The following is an 18,908-nucleotide window of genomic DNA, read 5'->3' on the forward strand; positions in this document are numbered from 1 at the left end:
AGGCAAACCTGCTCCAGACTGGTCCCTGTCTGGTAAACTCATGGATAAGATTAATGCTCTTATATAAAACCCCCAGAGATCTCTTTTGCCTCTTCCACCCTGTGAGGACATAGTGGGAAGGTACCAACTATGAACCAAGAAAGTGGCTCTTGACAGACACCAAATCTGCTAGTGCCATGATCCTAGAACTGTGAGAAATAAATTACTGTGTTTACAAGTTACCCAGTCTTTTGTATTTTGTTATAGTAGAACAGAAAAAGACAAAAAAATCGGTACCAGGAACAAGGTACTACTGCAACAAATACCTAAAAAGGTGGATATGGCTTTGGAAATGAATCACAGGCAGAGGTTGGAAGAGTTCCAAAGTACACTCTAGGAAAAACCATTGCTGTGAACGCACTGTTAAAGACAAATCTCATGAGGGCTCAGAAAAGGGGAGCTGCAGAGAAAACCTCAATCTTCTTAGAGCAAACCTGTGTATTCATGAACAGAATGTCGGCAGAAATATGGACACACAGGACTATTTCAGCCCACCACCCACCCACATTTAGGGAAAGAAAAAACTAAAAGAGCACAGGAACCAGGCCACTTTGTTTCTTGGCCTCCAAATCCCTTGACTTCATCCCCCCTACACACACACACACACTTCCCACCCCACCCCAATCATAACTTTATGGCCTCATTAATACCTGTATGAAACATAGGCACCCCAAATTTAATTGTGCCATCAATCAGCTTTTGTCAATGTCCCCAAAACTCAGGATACCCAACAAGCACAAAAGAACTGAAGTCTCATCTAATTTCATTTCTATCCCTTTCTAAATAAATTTGGCTTTGAGTGCAGGAGGAGAAGACTGGTTAACAACATGAACTAGGCTTTCCTTTCTAGCTTTTCAAGGAAAAATCCCCAAGGACAATATATTGTCCAGTCCCTCTGGGTCACATTTAAAAATATATACACTATCTTTATCTTCCAAAAATATTGCTGTTGGGAATCATATATGAAATATTCTTCCAAATTCCCTTTAGTATGCTATCAGCCAATCCCTGACCTTTAAAACCAAGCAAAACCCTGAGAGAAATGAGGTTCCCCTGGTCTCTCCCCTTGAAGTTACAATAATTTAAACAGCTATAATTCAACAAAGGATTCCCTGCTCAACACAAAAACAGGCCTTAGAGATCTGTGCATTGAAACATCTGAAGATAGGACAGTGGGAGCAAACTGGGGAAAAGGAAAGGGAGAAGAACTGAAATGGTGCCACAAATGCAGCCGAGAGATCACTATGGGTCTCAGAAGAGGGGAGGAATCGGGTTACCACCTGCACATTCTACAACCAGGAGGAACAGAGAGACACAGTAAGTGTTCCTGCCTGAGTAGTCAGCACAAGCTGCAGCTGAACCCAGTGACCTGGGCAGAGACTGAGTGCAGCAGTGCAGCAACAACTGCCTGGTGGCCATCACTGTCAGGCAGAAAAACTAAGTCATGAAGCCTGGCTGCCTCCCGTCACCCTCCCAGAGCTAGCAGATGGCTCCAGAAGAAGCTGTTGCAGTATGGGACTATAGAGCACACTATCTGAAGCCCTGAAAACTGAAGAAGCAGAAGGAAAGTTCCCTGAGTGGCAGGTGCACACTGCAGCTAATCCCAGTAAGAGGAGTGGAGATAAAGAAGTGAGGCGGCTGAGGGCAGCCAGCTGCCCTTACTGGGAGGAAAACAAAGCACAAACACACCAGCCGGCCTTTCCCAGCTCAGACATGCCCACACATTGTGGTTGTACTACTGGCAGAGTCTGGTTGCAGGAGACAATGCTGGGATTTTACAGGCGCAAAACCCTATCTCCCACCACATTACCCCACAGGGGGCGCTGCCCTGAGACTGAGACAACCTGGTCACAGAGAAGACCTCCACTTCCCCAAAAAATACAGGGCATTTCCCACCACCCTGAAGAAATCTGAGAAGCCAAAGAAAAAAAAACTAAAAAACTCGATGTTCAGCACCACCTACTGGAAAACAAAAGAAAGTTCTTCTCCTCAAACTACTATATAGAGCAGTGACCCTCTTTAAAAAGAAAAACCAGATTTCATTTCCATAGATGCCTTGGGACAGAAAGAATTCATCATATACCATGCATAACCAAGGTATCCAGGCAGCTCAGAAAGAAAATTTAAAAACCTGTAGAAAATAAACTTAAAGACATAGAAATACGTGATTTAAATAACAGGGAATTCAAGATTGCAGTTCTGAAAAAGATCAACAAGATACAAGAAAACAGAGAGGCAGCTTAAGGAACTCAGAAATAAACTCAAAAAGCAAAAGGAGTACTTCACCAAAGAGACTGAAACTTTAAAAAAAGAACCAAATAGAAATTCTGGAGCTGAAGAACTCGATAAAAGAAATTAAAAATGAATTAGCAAGCTTAGGAAGTAGAGCTGAACAGATGGGGGAAAAAGTTAGTGATACTAAAGATAGAAATCTAGAAATTATGCAGATGGAAGGGAGGGACTTGAGAGTCAAAAAACAAACAAACAACAACAACAAAAAAAACAACCTTTAAACCCCAACCATATCCTGCCTTCAGGAGACACATTTCAACTTCAAGGAAAATAGAGACTCAAAAGTGAAAGGGTAGAAAACTATTCTCCAAGCAAATGGCATCAGAGAAAAGCAAGTGTAGCTGTACTTATATCTGACAAGGTAGATTTCAAGATAAAAAGATAACAGGAGACAAAGATGGACATTTTATAGTGATAAAAGGGACAATACATCAAGAAGACATAACACTTACCTGTATATATGCACTCAATTAGGAAGCACCAAAATAGATAAAGCAACTACCAACAAACTAAAGAAAGAAACAGACAAAAGCACAATTATAGTATTATAGTAGGGGACCTAAATACCCCACTGACAGCTATGGATAGATCATCCAAAAAGAAAATAAGGAAATATCGGCTTTAAGTGACACATTAAACCAAAAGGACATAATCAACATTTACAGAGCCTTTCAGCCCAGAATACCATTCTTCTCTAGTGCACATGGAACATTCTCAAGAATAGATCATATGATAGGACACAAAACTAGTCTCTACAAATTTTAAAAGATTGAAATCATATTAAGCATATTCTTTGGATACAATGCTCAAAAATTGTAAATCAACTGCAAAAATAGGAAAGCAGAAAAAAAATCACAAATATGTGTGAAGAATAAAACAGCATGCTAAAAAATGACTGAGTCAAAGAAGAAATTGAAGGAGAGATCAAAAGATACACAGAGACAAATGAGAATGACAATACAACATATTGGGATGAAACGGAAGTAGTAATAAGAGGGAAGTTTATATCATTACAAAGCTATCTTTAAAAAAAAAGGGAAAATCTCAAACAATCTAATATTACATCTTAAGGAACTAAAACAGGAGAGCAAATGCAACTGTAAGCCAGCAGAGGGAAATAATAAAAATTAGAGCAGCACTGAATAAAATAAAGAAAACAATACAAAAAAGTAATGCAAAAAAGAACTGATTCTTTGAAATATTAATAAAATTGACAAACCTCTGGCTAGACTTATTAAGGAAAAAAGAGAAAAGACTCAAATAAAATCAGAAATGAAAGAAGAGAAGTTACAATGCACAACACAGAAATACAGAGGAAAAAACAACAATACTATGAAAGATTATGTCACCATGTTTATAACCTAGAAGAAATGGACATGTTGTTAGACATATACGACCTTCCTAGACTGAACCACACAAGAACTGGAAAATCTAAATAGACCTATCAACAGTGAGGAAATTGAAATAACCATCAAAAATCTCCCCAAAATTAAAAGTCCAGGACCATTTGACTTTACTAGTGAATTCCACCAAACAGTCAAAAAAAGACTGAATACCTATCCTTCTGAAACTCTTCCAAAAGTACTGAAAAAGAGGCAATATACTTCCTAATACATTGTATGGGGCCAACATTACACTGATACCAACCCCGGTAAAGGCAACACACAAAAAAGGAAATTACAGACTAATATCTCTGATGAATATAGATGCAAAAAACCTAAACAAAATACTAGTAAATCAATTTCAATACATTAAAAAATATAATACAATAGAGAGGATGGCGGAGGAGTGAAGGGAGGCGGCATTTTCTGGCTCCCGAGACCCGTCTGCAGTTTGGGCTAATTGCAGACAGAACATCTCAGTGAGCAGCTGGACACTGGCAGGAGTCGAGCCATGGCACTGCTGGATTAGAGAAAATCCATCTGGGAGCCCCCTGTTTGGTGAGGATAGCGGAGAAAAAAGGGACGAGATGGGATTTCTGACTGGGGTGGCTCCCCAAGCTGCGACTGGAAGTACACAGACCTTTTAGCAACCACAGGCTTTCCCAGAGAGGAATCGGGAGAAGAGATGATCTCGGCCCACTGGCAGAGCCAGGAGTGGGCCAGGTGGCATCAGGAGATGAAAGACAAGAAACAGCGTACTGCTATGCATGTGAGAACGTGATTTTGCTTTATATTTTTCCCTTGTGTACTGCAGAGAGGGGAGGAAAGTTTGGGGGTGATAGGACATTCTTGAGGAGCGCAGACGTAGAAGTGCGCTCGTCCGCTCCCCAACCCGCCCCTTGGGTCTCACGGGCGCAAATAGGGAAGTGCCCTCATTCACTGGCCCATGTGCACAGGGCCGCGCGTTCAGGTGCCCCTCGGACGCACCCCAACAGACATAAGATCAGTGCCCCAACGGGCGCAGGGAGGGCCCTATGGACACACAGAAGACTGTGCGCAGTCAACCCTGGCCAGCTCCAGTGGGCGCCAGGCCAGAGTGACAGGCTGGAGTGCAAAGCACTTGCTCAGGCTCTGCTCGTGCCCGCCCAGGCAGGCGCAGGAACAGTGGGAGGCTGCAGCGTGGGAAGAGTGGGCAGCAGAAACTCACAGACACTCATTTCTACTGAGCACAAGTGTCCGGGGCTCCACCCTAAGAGGCAAGAGACCAACTCCAGAACACCGCACGGGAGGCCTGAGGCTAGCTCCCCGGCCGCCTTGGGCGCGCACGGGTGCACACAGGCACACGAGCGCACACAGGCACACGAGCGCAAAAGCACCCGCCAATCGCTCACTTCCACTGTGCACAGTGTCTGGGGCCCAGCACTGGGAGGCGAGAGACCAACTCCCGGAGAGCAGCTTGGCAGGCCTGAGGTAGGCTCTCAGGCGCCTTGCACGCAGGGACACCTCAGCTAGCTCCAACGGGCGCCAAAGGAACAAACTGTGCTGGCCACCGCACGCACACCGCTGCTGCAAAGAATAGGAACCTCTGACCCGCCACATTAGACCAGCTGTGGATGCAGATAAAGAAGAGGACACACAAAGGCTGAACTGAGTAAAAACACTCCTTTTTTATTTTTATTTTTCTTTTTCTTCCCGAAAGGAAAAAAAAAAACTTGTATCTCTAATTTGTTTCATACAATATCTCCTGTTCATCCTTCCTCTTCAATTGTTGTTTATTTGTTTGTGGGTCTGGTTTAGCCTCCCTTTCACTCTAAATAAATAGAATATAACTATTATATAAATCCAAAACTATACAATTCCACTTTCCTACTATATTCTGCATTCTTCCTTTTTTTCTTCTGTAGTTATTAACATACAATGTAAATATTACCTACTGTCTTGCACAGTCTCAACTATTATTAATCTATTATCCCCTCTCTAAAAAATAATATTTTCCTCCCTAAAAACAACTCTTATCTATTCTTCCTATAGTATAAAAGCTCTAATCTCTCTACATTTATATTAATACTGGCTCGTTGGCTGACGACAGCGGGATAGAGGGTGGGGGATATTTTTGAGGGTGCGGGTCTCCTGCCTGGGCTGTGTGTTTATGTTTTTAACAGCATCTCCACAAAAGAACTCAAGACAAACTGGATAGAGTGACTCTCAATCAACTAGCCAGAAGGAAGATCCCAACAAAGAGCATCTGAAATATAACCAGAGAGCATAAACAAATGACATAAAGGGTACCCCAAGAACATTAGGCTCAGAAGATCAAAGAGACTGCACCACTGAAACCCTCAGATCTCCCATAAAGAATCTCATACCACAAAGGTGGGAAATCAAAGCAGACAAAGCCAAAAAACAAACATAAACAAGAGGAATCCAACATGGTAACACGCAGAAACAACCTCTCAATGAAAAGAAAAGAGGAATCCTCAGAAAGAGAGGTAGATGGAATAGACATAGCCCAAATGTCAGACACGGAATTCAAAACAATGGTGGTGAAGAAGCTCAATATACTCAACAACCTTATAAACAACTATGACAACCTCCAAGGAAGTTACCAACAGCTCCAAGAATATTACAGGCATAAAAAAAGACATAGAAACTATCAACAAGAACCAGGAAGAAATGAAGAATGAAATCTCTGAACTGAAAAACACAGTAGAATCAGTCAAAAGCAGACTAAATGAAGCAGAGGATCGGATTAGTGAGTTAGAAGATAATGTAGGAAAAAATTCTCAGATGATACAGCAAAATGAAAAAAGACTGAAAAAGTATGAAGAAGAGGTAAGGGAGTTACAGGATAGCATAAGGAAGAACAACATCAGAGTAATTGGAAATTAAAGAGGGATCAGAAGAACAAGGAATAGAAAAACGAAAGGAGAAATAGTGACAGAAAATTTTCCCAACCTGATGAGAAAAAAAGTTATGGAAGTCCAGGAAGCACAGAGAGTTCCAATAAAGAGGATCCCAAAAAGACCTACTCCAAGGCACATCATAGTTAAAATGGCAACATTCCAAGACAATGAGAGAATCCTAAAAGCAGCAAGAGAAAAACAGTAAATAACATACAAGGGAGCTCCGATAAGGCTATCAACCGATTTCTCAACAGAAACAGTACAAACCAGAAGGGAATGGTCAAAAATATTTCAAGCAATGAAAAACAAAGGCCTACAACCAAAAATACTCTACCCAGCAAGGCTCTCATTCAAACTAGAAGGTGAAATAAGGAGTTTCTCAGACAAAGGAAGACTAAAAGAATACATCTCCACCAAACCAGCATTGCAAGAGGTGCTAAAGGGAATGTTCTAAGAAAAAGGAAGAGAAAAAAAGAGGAGAGGAACAGAGGTACAAAGAGAAATGAATAAATACATGTCAATAATAACCTTAAATGTAAATGAATTAAATGCTCCAATTAAAAGACATAAGGTAACGGAATGGATAAGAAAACAGGACCCACATATTTGCTGTCTACAAGAAACACACCTCAAAACAAAAGATTTACATAGACTGAAAGTAAAGGGATATAAAAAAATATTCCAAGCAAACGGACTGGGAAAAAAAGCCAGCCTAGCAGTCCTCATATCAGACAAAACGAATTTCAAAGCAAGGGCAATAAAAAGAGACAAAGAAAAGACATTTCATAATACTTAAAGGAACAATCCATCAAGAAGATATAACACTGATAAACATATATGCACCCAACATAGGAGCACCCAAATACATAAAGAAAATACTAGAAGACCACAAGAAGGATATTAACAACAACACACTCATAGTAGGGGACCTCAACACACCATTATCAACAACAGACAGATTATCAAAGCAAAGAAACACCAAGGATATACAGGCACTGAACAACACACTAAACCACATGAACTTAACTGATATATATAGAACTTTTCACCCCAAAGAAGCAAAATATACATTCTTTTCAAAGGCACATGGGACATTTTCAAAGATAGACCACATAATAGGACACAAAACAAGCCTCAACAAATTCAAAAAAATTGAAATCATATCAAGCATCTTTTCAGACCACAATGCCTTGAAACTAGAAATCAACCTCAGAGAAAAATATCAAAGACACCCAAACTCATGGAGAATGAATAACACGCTATTAAACAATGAATGGGTTAACAATGACATCAAAGAAGAAATCAAGAAATTTCTAGAAATTAATGACAATGAACACACAACAGCCCAAAACCTGTGGGACACAGCAAAAGCAGTCCTCAGAGGGAAGTTCATAGCAATACAGGCATATTTGAAAAGGATATAAGAAGCTCAAATAAAAAATCTAACCCTAAAGCTACAAGAACTAGAACAACAACAACAAACAAAGCCTAGAGCAAAAAGAAGGAAGGAAATCATCAAGATCAAAGCAGAATTAAATGACATAGAGACAAAACAAAAAATTCAAAAGATCAACAAAACTAGGAGCTGGTTCTTTGAAAAGATAAACCAAATCAACAAGCCATTAACCAGGCCCATTAAGAAAAAAAGAGAGAGGACCCAAATAAAAAAAATCAGAAATGAAAGAGGAGAAATCAGAACTGATACCACAAAAATACAAAGGATTGTAAGAAATTATTACGAACAACTGTATCACAAGAAATTTGACAACCTAGAAGAAATGGACAAATTTCTAGACAAATATAATCTTACAAAACTGAATCAAGAAGAAGCAGAAAGCCTGAGCTGACCAATAACAACTAGTGAAATTGAAGCAGTAATCAAAAACTCCCAGCACACAAAAGCCCTGGACCGGATGGCTTCACAGGTGAATCTTACAAAACATTTAGAAAGAACTAACTCCTATCCTTCTCAGACTATTCTAAAGAATCCAAGAAAAGGGAAGACTCCCAAACTCTTTCTATGAAGCCAGTATTATCCTAATTCCAAAACCAGGTCAAGACACAACAAAGAAAGAAAACTACAGGCCAATATCGCTGATGAACATACATGCTAAAATCCTCAACAAAATATTGCCAAACTGGATCCAGCAACACATCAGAAAGGTTACAGACCACAATCAAGTGGGATTCATCTCAGGGATGCAAGGATGGTTTAATATTCACAAATCAATAAATGTAATACACCACATAAACAAAATGAAAGACAAAAATCACATGATCATATCAATAGATGCAGAAAAAGCATCTGATAAAGTACAACACCCATTTATATGAAAACTTTCAGCAAAGTAGAAATAGAGGAAGCATACCTCAACATAACAAAGGCCATATACAAGAACCCCGAAGCCTACATCATACTCAATGGGCAAAAACTGAAAGCATTCCTCCTGAAATCAGGAACAAGACAAGGATGTCCAACTCTCCACTCCTATTCAACATAGTCTTGGAGTTCTAGCCACAGCAATCAGACAAGAAAGAGGAATAAAAGGCATCCAAATTGGAAAAGAGGAAGTAACACTCATTATTTGCAGACAACACAATAGTGTACATAGAAAACCCTACACACTCGATGAAAAAACTATTCAACCTAATAAGTGAATTTGGCAAAATAGAAGGATACAAAGTAAATATTCAGAAATCGAAGGCATTTCTTTACATCAACAATAAAATAACAGAGACAGAACCTAGAAAAAAATCCCACTTACCATAGCAACAAAAAAATAAAGTACTTAGGAATAAGCTTAACCAAGGAGGTAAAAGATGTGTACTCAGAAACCTACATAACACTGAAGAAAGAAATTAAGGAAGAGACAAATAAATGGAAGCATATACCATGTTCATGAATGGGAAGAATCAATATCATTAAAATGTCCATATACCACCCAAAGCAATTCATAGATTCAATGCAATCCCTATTAAAATACCAATGACATATTTCACAGACCTATAACAAATACTTCAAAAATTTATATGGAACCAAAAAAGACCTTGAATAGCTTCAGCAATCTTGACAAAGAAGAACACAGTAGGAGAAATCACAATACCAGACATCAAACTATACTACAAGGCTATGGTAATCAAAACAGTTTGGTACTGACATAAGAACAGACATATAGACCAATGGAACAGAAGAGAGAGCCCAGAAATAAACTCAGGTCTACATGGTCAACTAATATTTGACAAAGTGGGAAAGAACATAAAATGGAGTGAGAAGAGCCTCTTCAACAAATGGTTTTGGGAGAACTGGACAGGGACATGCAAAAAGATGAAACTAGACCACCAACTTACACCATACACCAGAATAAACTCAAGATGGATCATAGACTTAAATGTAAGCCGTGGCACCATAAAAGTCCTAGAGGAAAACATAGGCAGGAAAAATTTCAGATACCCCACGTAGCAACATTTTCACTGATATATCTCCTAAGGCAAAGGAAATAAAGGAAAGAATAAACAAATGGGACTATATCAAACTAAAGTGTTTCTGCTCAGCAAAAGAAAACATCAGCAAAAAGAAAAGGGAACCAACCATGTGGGAAAACATATTTGCCAATGATACCTGAGACAAGGGATTAATCTCTAAAATATATAAAAAACATATATGACTCAACACCAAGAAGACAGACAACCCAATTAAAAAATGGGCAAAGGACCTGAACAAACACTTCTCCAAAAAGGACATACAGAGAGTCCATAGATATATGAAAGAATGCTCTACATCACTAGCCATCAGAGAGATGAAAATAAAAACCACAATGAGATACCACCTCACACCAGTCAGAGTGGCCATCATCAACAAATCAACAAACAACATGTGCTGTCAAGGATGTGGAGAAAAAGGAACCCTGGTGCACTGCTGGGTGGAATGCAGACTGGTGCAGCCACTGTGGAAAACAGTACAGAATTTCCTCAAAAATCTAAAAATGGAACTGCCTTTTAAACCAGCAATTCTATTGCTAGGATTATATCCAAAGAATCCTGAAACACCAATTCAGAAGAACCTATGTAGCCCTATGTTCATAGCCGCACTATTTACAATAGCCAAGTGCTGGAAACAACCTAAGTGCCCATCTGTAGATGAGTGGATCAAAAAACTGTGGTACATTTACACAATGGAGTACTATGTAGCAGAAAGAAAGAAGGAACTTCTACCATTTGCAACAACATGGATGGACCTAGAGAGAATTATGCTTAGTGAAATAAGCCAGGCAACGAAAGAAAAATACCTTATGCTATCACCTATTACAGGAGACTAATGAACAACACAAACAAAGGAGCAAAACTGAACCAGAGGTATGTAAGCAACGAGTAAACTAACAGTGACAAAGGGGGAGGAGGGAGGGAGAGAATGGGGTAAGAAGGGGAAGGGTCTACTCAAAGAACATGTATAAGTGACCCATGGACATGGACAACTGGGTGGGGACTGACTGTTGGAGAAGGGGTGGGCAGGGTGTGGGGAAGCAATAGGGAAAAAAGTGGAACAACTGTAATAGAAAAATAAACAAACAAAATTTTTAGTGGGGGTGGAATGAAAGCAAAATAAATTAATAAATGAGCCAGCAACCCCTCCCATCCCCAATAAAAAAAAAATTCCTAATTAACTGCAAGTCATAGCAGGTTATCTTAGGCCTGTAGCTTCCTTGATAAAGGTCAATCTTTACCAATAAATAACAGAAGCCTATATACTGTCTTTTTGCCTCTGAAAACATGCCTTTGTAACATCAGAGTAATCCTGTTTTCTGGACCCCTCAGGGCACAATCTACCTACCAGAGCAAGAAACAGCACAGCCCCTCATTGTTATTGTTCTCCCACATACCATCTCTATGTGTTATAAGTGTTGTTAATTATCCTGTACTAACCAAGTAAAAGAAGTATGTGTTTGTCCATTTTATTATTTATCCAATCTCAGAGATTTCCCTGCTTTGCTTTCTCCTGACCCATTAATTCAACACCAATGAATTTCAAATAACCCTCCTTACATCTCCTCCTTTGAATCTAATGTACAAAATAAGTTGTGTTGTTCTCTGAAGCATTTTCTCAATCTGTTGAGATTTTGCTCCCCAGCAATTATTGTGAAATTTGGTTCAAATAAATTCATAAAAATTCTCTATACAGATTTGGATGTTCCTTATGTCAACAGTGTTATGATTATACCCATTTTTCAGAAACACTGAGACTTTTAAGTGTTGGTAACTTGTCAGGTGACAGCAACAAGTGACAGGGAGGGATGGAAACCAAGGTATCTGGACTACTGGACTCAAAAGTGCTATAGATCACCTATTAGTTACCTTGAGAACCTGAAAAATTAAGCAATTGTCTACCTTTTTTTAAAAATCCTCACCTAAGGATATGTTTAATTTTATTCTTTTAGACAGAGAGGAAGGTGGGAGGAGGGAGGGAAGGAGGGAGAGAGGGAGAGAGAAACATCAATCAGATACCTCCTGTACACGCCCCGCTGGGGACTGAACCCACAACCTAGGTATGTGCCCTAACAGGGAAATTAAACCCACAGCCTTCTTGGTGGGACAACGCTCCAACCGAGCCACCCAGCAAGGGTGTCTACCTTGTTTTCTTTTTAAGGACTAAGCATTGGTAATTTTTTTCTTTTTTTCTTTATCTTTTTTTAAGTTTGAGAGGAGGGAATTCTTTGGAAAATAAATAACAACTTCAAAAAAAAAACATTAAAAGAAAAAGAAACGTTTATCTCTCCGTCAGTCATGCCAAAGTGCCATATTTTGATTTTTTTTTTTTCCTATCACTTCTTCCATTATTTCTTCAAATTTCTTTCTGGTCCTTGGCATTTTCTGCTGTCTGAAATATTATTACAGCATTTTCGCCAATGCCTGGGTCTTTGGTAAGGCTAACAGCAACCTCTAGTGTCCATTTTCACAAAAATCCTTTTCTTTTTTCCTGCTAACAGAGCTGGTCAACAGACTCCCACCCATAATCCTGGTTTCCTGGCAGCTGCCATAGAAAAAAGGCCGACAACATCTCACATCTACACTCCTGGCTGGATCTAGCCCCAGATTTACTAGCAAGTATGGTCCCCAGGTCCCTAGCAAGGTTATCACCTGGGGAGTATTGAAATACCTCAGACCTACAGAATCAGGAACTGCATTTTAATAAAATTCTCAGGTGATTTATATGCGTTAAAGGTTGACAACTCCCTATTTTTAAATTATTTATATCTGTAGAAATTCCACTGCCAGCTGCCAAATTTATCTCCTTATACTGGAGATGCCAAAATCCACTAAATGCTTTGTTGTCAGCTATTTTAATTCTTGAGTGACCTTTTAAATTACTAATGACAATCTGGCCACATAGTTCTGTTCACCCACAATCCCAACCTAACTCTGCAACAAGTAAAATTTTTAAATGATGTAGAAGTTATTCCAAAGGGTGGCATTTTTTAGGGCGCTGTTACACAGGAGTAACCAGGAAACGTGATGCATGGTGTACTAGACATTTCACACATCAGGCTAGGCCAAAATATATCAGATATAAGTTTGTGAAAAGGGAATTTTGGAGAGACCCATGACAACGCAGCAGGACTTGGGGAGCCCACAACCCAGGAACCTCAGTCCAGGATTGGAGGTCCAGCTGATAATAATAAGGTCCCAGGCTCCGGGCTGAAAACCTCAGTACTCCTTGCAGGCTCCATGACTAAGTGAACTTCCTCATCCTTCTGCTTTCATTTCCTCATCTGAAAAGTAGGGTTGTTATGAGAGTTAAAGGAGATGCTGCAAATTAAGCACTTAGTACAGTGCCTGGCACAAATGATATGTCAATAAACAATGTTCTGATCTGTGGACCTCAGTTTCCTCATTCATTCCTTAAATATTACTGAACTCCATGTCAGGCACTGGGTATCCAGTGATGGTTAAAACTCAGTCCAAGTTCACATGAGGAAACCGAATGATGACCATTTGCTACCGCACAGAAAAATGTGCAGAGCATGACCAAATCAGAACCTTGGAGATCCCAGATGCTAAAAGGCTAAGAGCACTTCTCTGTTCGTAATTTAAAGTGAGAACAGCAAAGATAAAAACACACTGGGAGGCAGAAATGAAAACAGCATCCTCCTGAATTTTCTGATAACAACAGTCCAGCTTACTGAAGCCAGATGCTTTTTGTTCTTAAGCCTGAATGGTTCCCTAAAAGCTGCTTCACACCACCAGGTCAAAGAAAACGCAAGGCTAGAAGAGCTCAGCGGCACCCAATCCTGCTTCAGTGTGTCCGAGCTTTAGAAGGAATACACAGAGGTAGCCAGGTACAGGCAGACCTCAATCCATTGCGCTTGGCTTTATTGTGCTTCACATATGTTGTGTTTTTTTTCACAAACCGAAGGCTAGACCCTGAACTTGCAACTTTGATTACAAATCTCTTTACTGCAGTGGTCTTGAACCCAACCGACAATTCTCCAAGGTCTGCCTGTATCTGACTGTCTCTGAAGTCTAGGACTGTATATTCTTTCATTTGCTCACTGACTCACTCAATGTAAACCACTTCACATCATTTGGAAAGAAAAATCAGACAAAAGGGAGAGCTCAATCCCCAAATAACTCCACTGTCACCATCACAACTCCCTCGCGTTCTGCACCACTCAGAACCTGAAGCGGCGGGGGCCTGAAGCGCCAATCACTCCAGACACTGAAGCCCCGCTGGGCCTGGAGGCCTTCGCAGATGCCATCCTCCCCTGCTGGGTGAGCTCCTATATATCCCGCAACACCCCCTTTTAGACTACCGCTCTGAGCTTTCCCTGAGCACCCGGGGGGGGGGGGGGCTGCACTTCATTCAAATGCTTTCTTTGGACACCCTTCTAAGATTCACGTGTGAATCTTCCACGTGAAACTGTCAGCTCCCGGAGAGCGAAGGGTAGTCTGAGGGCTCCACATCCCCGGTATCCGGCGCAGGGCCCCTCACAAAGTAGCACGAGCGGCAGCCTTTTTGCTGATGAGAAAACCAAGTCACCAGACTCAGAGCTGAGTCCATAACTCTTCGCGCCCCGAGAACCCGCACCAACTCCGCCGGGAAAGCGGAAGCCGGGAGCGTGAGTTTCTCAGCGGTCAGGGGGGAACCAAGAACCCGGCCGGCTTCACAGAGCTTCTCTGGGTCAAGACGACCCGGATACTGGATGGGAAACTCCACCAGCACCCAGCAGAGGAGCAATTCAAACATACACAAAAGCTCACACTCGCGGACTCGTACGCCGTACACGGGTCAGCGCAAACAGATAACCAATCACAACACCTCCCCAAACGCGAATTTGCAGCATGCTCCTTACCAGGAAAAGGCCGCCATCTTTTCAGTCATGTGATCGCTTCCGCAGCAGCGGCCGTTTTCTCCCTTTTAGACTATGCCCCGCCCTTGCCTCCATGATTAGGGAGGGCAGAAGTACCTCCAGCAAAGCCCAGGCTGCGACTTCCGCAAGCGCCACCATTGTGAGGGGCGATGCTCAAGGCACAGAGCGCGGTTCCCCGGTGGCATGATTGTGAGGGGCAGGCGCCCTCCCTGTTGAGCAGTGGTTCTCAATCTTCCTAAGGCCGCGACCCTTAAATACAGTTCCTCATGGTGTGGTGACCCCAACCATAAAATTATTTTTGTTGCTACTTCATAACTGTAATTTTGCTACTGTTATGAATTGTAATGTAAATATCTGATATGCAGGATGTATTTTCATTGTTAAAAATTGAGCATAATTAAAGCATAGTGACTAATCACAAAAACATGTAATTATATATGTGTTTTCCAATGGGCTTAGGCGACCCCTGTGAAAGGGTCATTCGACCCCCAAAGGGGTCGCGACCCACAGGTTGAGAATGGCTGCTCTAGAGGGTCTCAATCCCTACAAAGGAGCTCCAAACTCTCCCTAGACAGATGCTTCCTCCCTAGACAGGAACTCCCTCCCCAGAAAGGGGATCCCTCAGTACAGGAGAGCCTTGAGTCCTGAAAAGGGACTCTCTATGGAGGGTGGTGCTCCCTCCAAGCCAAGGGGAGAAGACATCCCTTCCTAGCAAGAGGACTTCCTCTCTAGCAATGGAGTACCCTCCCAAGCAAGGGGAAAGGGGGGCCTCCCTCTGTCGACTGGATCTTCCTCCCTAGAGAGGGCGGCTCAGAGGCCACCTAGTGAGGGGCTCGCTCCCCACTCAGGGGGAAAGAGTGCATCCTCATCCCCATCCCCATCCCCATCCTCATTTGGCCCTTGAAAAAGGAGACCACTCCCTAGAGAGAAGACTCCTCCCTTTTTGCTCTGACTGTTGTGGCTCAGTTGATTGGGCTTCAGTCTGCAAAGCGAAAGATTGTGGGTTGGATGGTTCCGTTCTGGTTAGGGCACATGCCTGAGTTGTGGATTTGGTCCCCAGTCAGGAGCCAGAGGCATCCATATTTCTTCCTATCTCCCTCCCTTCCCCTTTGTCAAAAAACAAATTTAAAAAAAAAAAGAAAAAAAGACTTCCCATATTCCTGATATAGGGCTCCGCCCCCCTCTCTATGAGGGGTTTCAATCCACTTCTCTAAAAACTGAGCCTTCTTTCTGTGGAGGAGGCCTGCCTCACCCTCTCTAGGGAGTGAGCCCCACTCTACAGAGAGAACTGAACTCTAGGGTGGGGGTTCACTGCCACTATCTAGGGTAGAAGCCCCTCTCTAGGGAGAGATCTCTGTAGGGAGGGGCTGTTTTAACCTTGCATGGCAGGGAACCCCTCTGAGGGAGGGGACCTCCCTTGCTCAAATGGAAACCTTTCCTGAGGGAGGCTCTTTCCCTCAGTCAAAAGCTCCTCTCTAGGGAAGATTTCCCTACTTGGGGAGTGAGCCCCCTTCTTGAGAGGTAGACCCACCACCTCTCTACTGAGGAAGCTCTGTCTAGGAAGCCTTTCTAGGAAGTGAGCTGCTCTGTAGAAATGGAGCTCCCCCTCTCTCTATGTAGGAAGTCCCCCTATAGATATAGAGCCCAGCTACAGGAAGGAGTGCCCTCTCTGTGAAGCAGGCTGCCTCACCCTCTTTAGGGAGGTTGCCCCTCTGTAGTGAGGGAGGCCCCATGACCCTAACTGTAGGTGAGGCCAACCTCACTCAGGCTGGAGTGCCTTTTGAGAGGTGGAGATCCCCGCTCCCTTGCTGGGCAGGAGCCTCTCACCAGAGAAGGAGGCTTCTTTGCCTTCTTTGAGGATGAACCCTTGCTGAGGAGTGTGCCCTTCTGGAGGGAGGGCACTTCCCCCTCACCGGGGAGGGAGCCTCATTCATTCAGGAGGGAGGCCTTCTATAGGGAGGCAGCTGCTTTCTAGGGTGGGGGTTTACTCTCCTCTAGGAAGGGCACCATTCTCTAGGAAAGGAGCCCCTCTCTAAGGAGTTTTCTCTTTTCCAAGGAGTGATCCCTCTCACTCTGGAGGAGGCTCCCTCAAACCTCTTTAGAGAGGGAGCCCCTGTTTATGGAGAAATTTCCTAAGGAGGGGCTCCCTTCCCCTTTGTAAGGAAAAAGCCTTCCTCTATGGAGGCAGCCCTCTCTAGGGTGGGAGCCTGTTATGTAGGGAAAGGGTTCCTTTTCCCTCTCTAGGGGAAGCCCTTCTCTAGGTAGGGAACCCAGTGTGTATAGAGGTGCTCCCGCCATCTCTGTAGGGAGGGAGTCCAGACTAGAGAGAGAGAGAGCCTACTCTTTAGTGAGGGGACTTCCTCCTTCTTTCTAGGGAAAGAGCTCCTTTCTATAGGGGGGCTTGCTCCCCCTCATTAGGGAGGGTGCTCTGTACTCTAAAGAGGCAGCCCCTTCTAAAGCTGGAGCCCTCACACTATGGGTGGAACCCTGTTATTTTCCACACACACACCCCAGGAAAGGAGGATGTGTTCCCCCATTCCAGGCTAAGGAGGGAGCCCAGCACACCTGAGGGATGGTGCTCACACGTGCCCTCCCAGTGGAGGGTGCACACTGATCTACTTCAGGAACTACACATTCCAGAGTGAGAACCCCTGCACCTTTGTGCTGGAAAGGTAGATCCAACTTACTTGGCGAACCCTGAACCCTGAGGGGAGCCACTTCCCCCACCCCGTTAGTGGGAGCACCCAATGCAACAGAGTCAGCCCAGTCCTCAGGAGGGCTGCCCCTGCCCCTACATTACCACCCCTCCACTGGGGCTGGATCCCTGGCTGGCAAAACTTTGGCAAGGCTATGTCCTGGAGGGTGGCCCCATTCCCCACCCATGCAAGGGAAAAGACCCCCTGATCTTCTTTGGCATACCTGCTGTTCAGAAAAAGGCCCTGCCCCACCCCTCACTAAAGTCAAAACACCTGGTTTACATTGGAAACCCTGCACTCAAGAGAGGGAGTCCCAGACACTGTGCTAGGCAGAGGGAAAAGCCCCCACACTAGGATAGAAACCTAGAACCCTGGAATTTGGGACAGAAGCTATGCCCCACCACCACCACACCAGCCCCAAGGAGGAGACCCCTACCCACCAACAGAAGGCCTCTGCCTCCCTTGCTGCAGGAAGGGTGCACACCCTGGCAACAGAAGAAGCCCTGCTTGCTAAAAGTGGAGACCCCACACTACAATGTGGCAGAGGGGGCAGGTGACAACATTCTTCCCATAGACAGCAGGGCTCCTCCCACCACCCTCCCACTCTGTGGAGGGGTCAGTTCCCATGCAACAGCTGAAGCACCACCCCTCATACAGGCGGTTCACACCCCTCTTCAGAAGAGAAATAAGCCCTAATTGTGGCTTGAGACCCACTCTTCAAACATTGGTGGCCCTGCTTCACCCTCATGGCAGAAGAGGTAACCCCCATGCTTTAGTAGGATCCCCACCCAAGTAAGGGAACTTTTCTGCACCTGCCACACCTGCCCTGGCAGCACAGGAAGCAGCCACCACTCAATCCTGCAACCAAACAAAATGGATGTTCAACTGCCTGCCGTCACAAAAGCCAAACTCAAGAGGCAGGTGCTAGTGCAAAAGAAAAGAGGTTTTATTCAGGTGCCACATGACCTGGGAGAATCTTATAGATCATCTCAATCTTTCTGCTCAAGCCTGAGGTTCATATAGGGTTAGGGGCAAGAGGCCTTTTTTTCCCCCTTATCCAACTATCTTCCTAGCTTTTGGCGTGTTCAGGCTGTACTCATTCATATCTCTAGCTTTTGACAGCTCAGTATAAGAACCACCCCCTTCCATCATCTTGGCCAGTTGGGGAGACAGCCCATGCTCTGTCTACAATAACAACTCCCCCCTTCAAAACTCTGGACCCTTGTCATCTTA

At 43.3% G+C, this 18,908-nt stretch overlaps 1 protein-coding gene across 1 annotated transcript in view; it reads right to left on the reverse strand.

Annotated features, from left to right (window-relative positions):
* The window catches only part of VPS35L (VPS35 endosomal protein sorting factor like), a 152,857-nt gene extending 138,490 nt beyond the window's left edge, over nucleotides 1-14,367 (reverse strand). Inside the window, exon 1 of the mRNA XM_090279397.1 lies at nucleotides 14,288-14,367. Coding sequence (XP_090135523.1) covers nucleotides 14,288-14,367 — 80 coding nt within the window. The remainder of the gene's footprint in view (nucleotides 1-14,287) is intronic.
* Nucleotides 14,368-18,908: the final 4,541 nt, after the last annotated feature.

Source organism: Furipterus horrens, unplaced genomic scaffold (genome assembly GCF_987537825.1).
Source record: "Furipterus horrens unplaced genomic scaffold, mFurHor1.1.pri manual_scaffold_5, whole genome shotgun sequence".
In the NCBI taxonomy this organism is placed as follows: Eukaryota; Metazoa; Chordata; class Mammalia; order Chiroptera; family Furipteridae; genus Furipterus; species Furipterus horrens.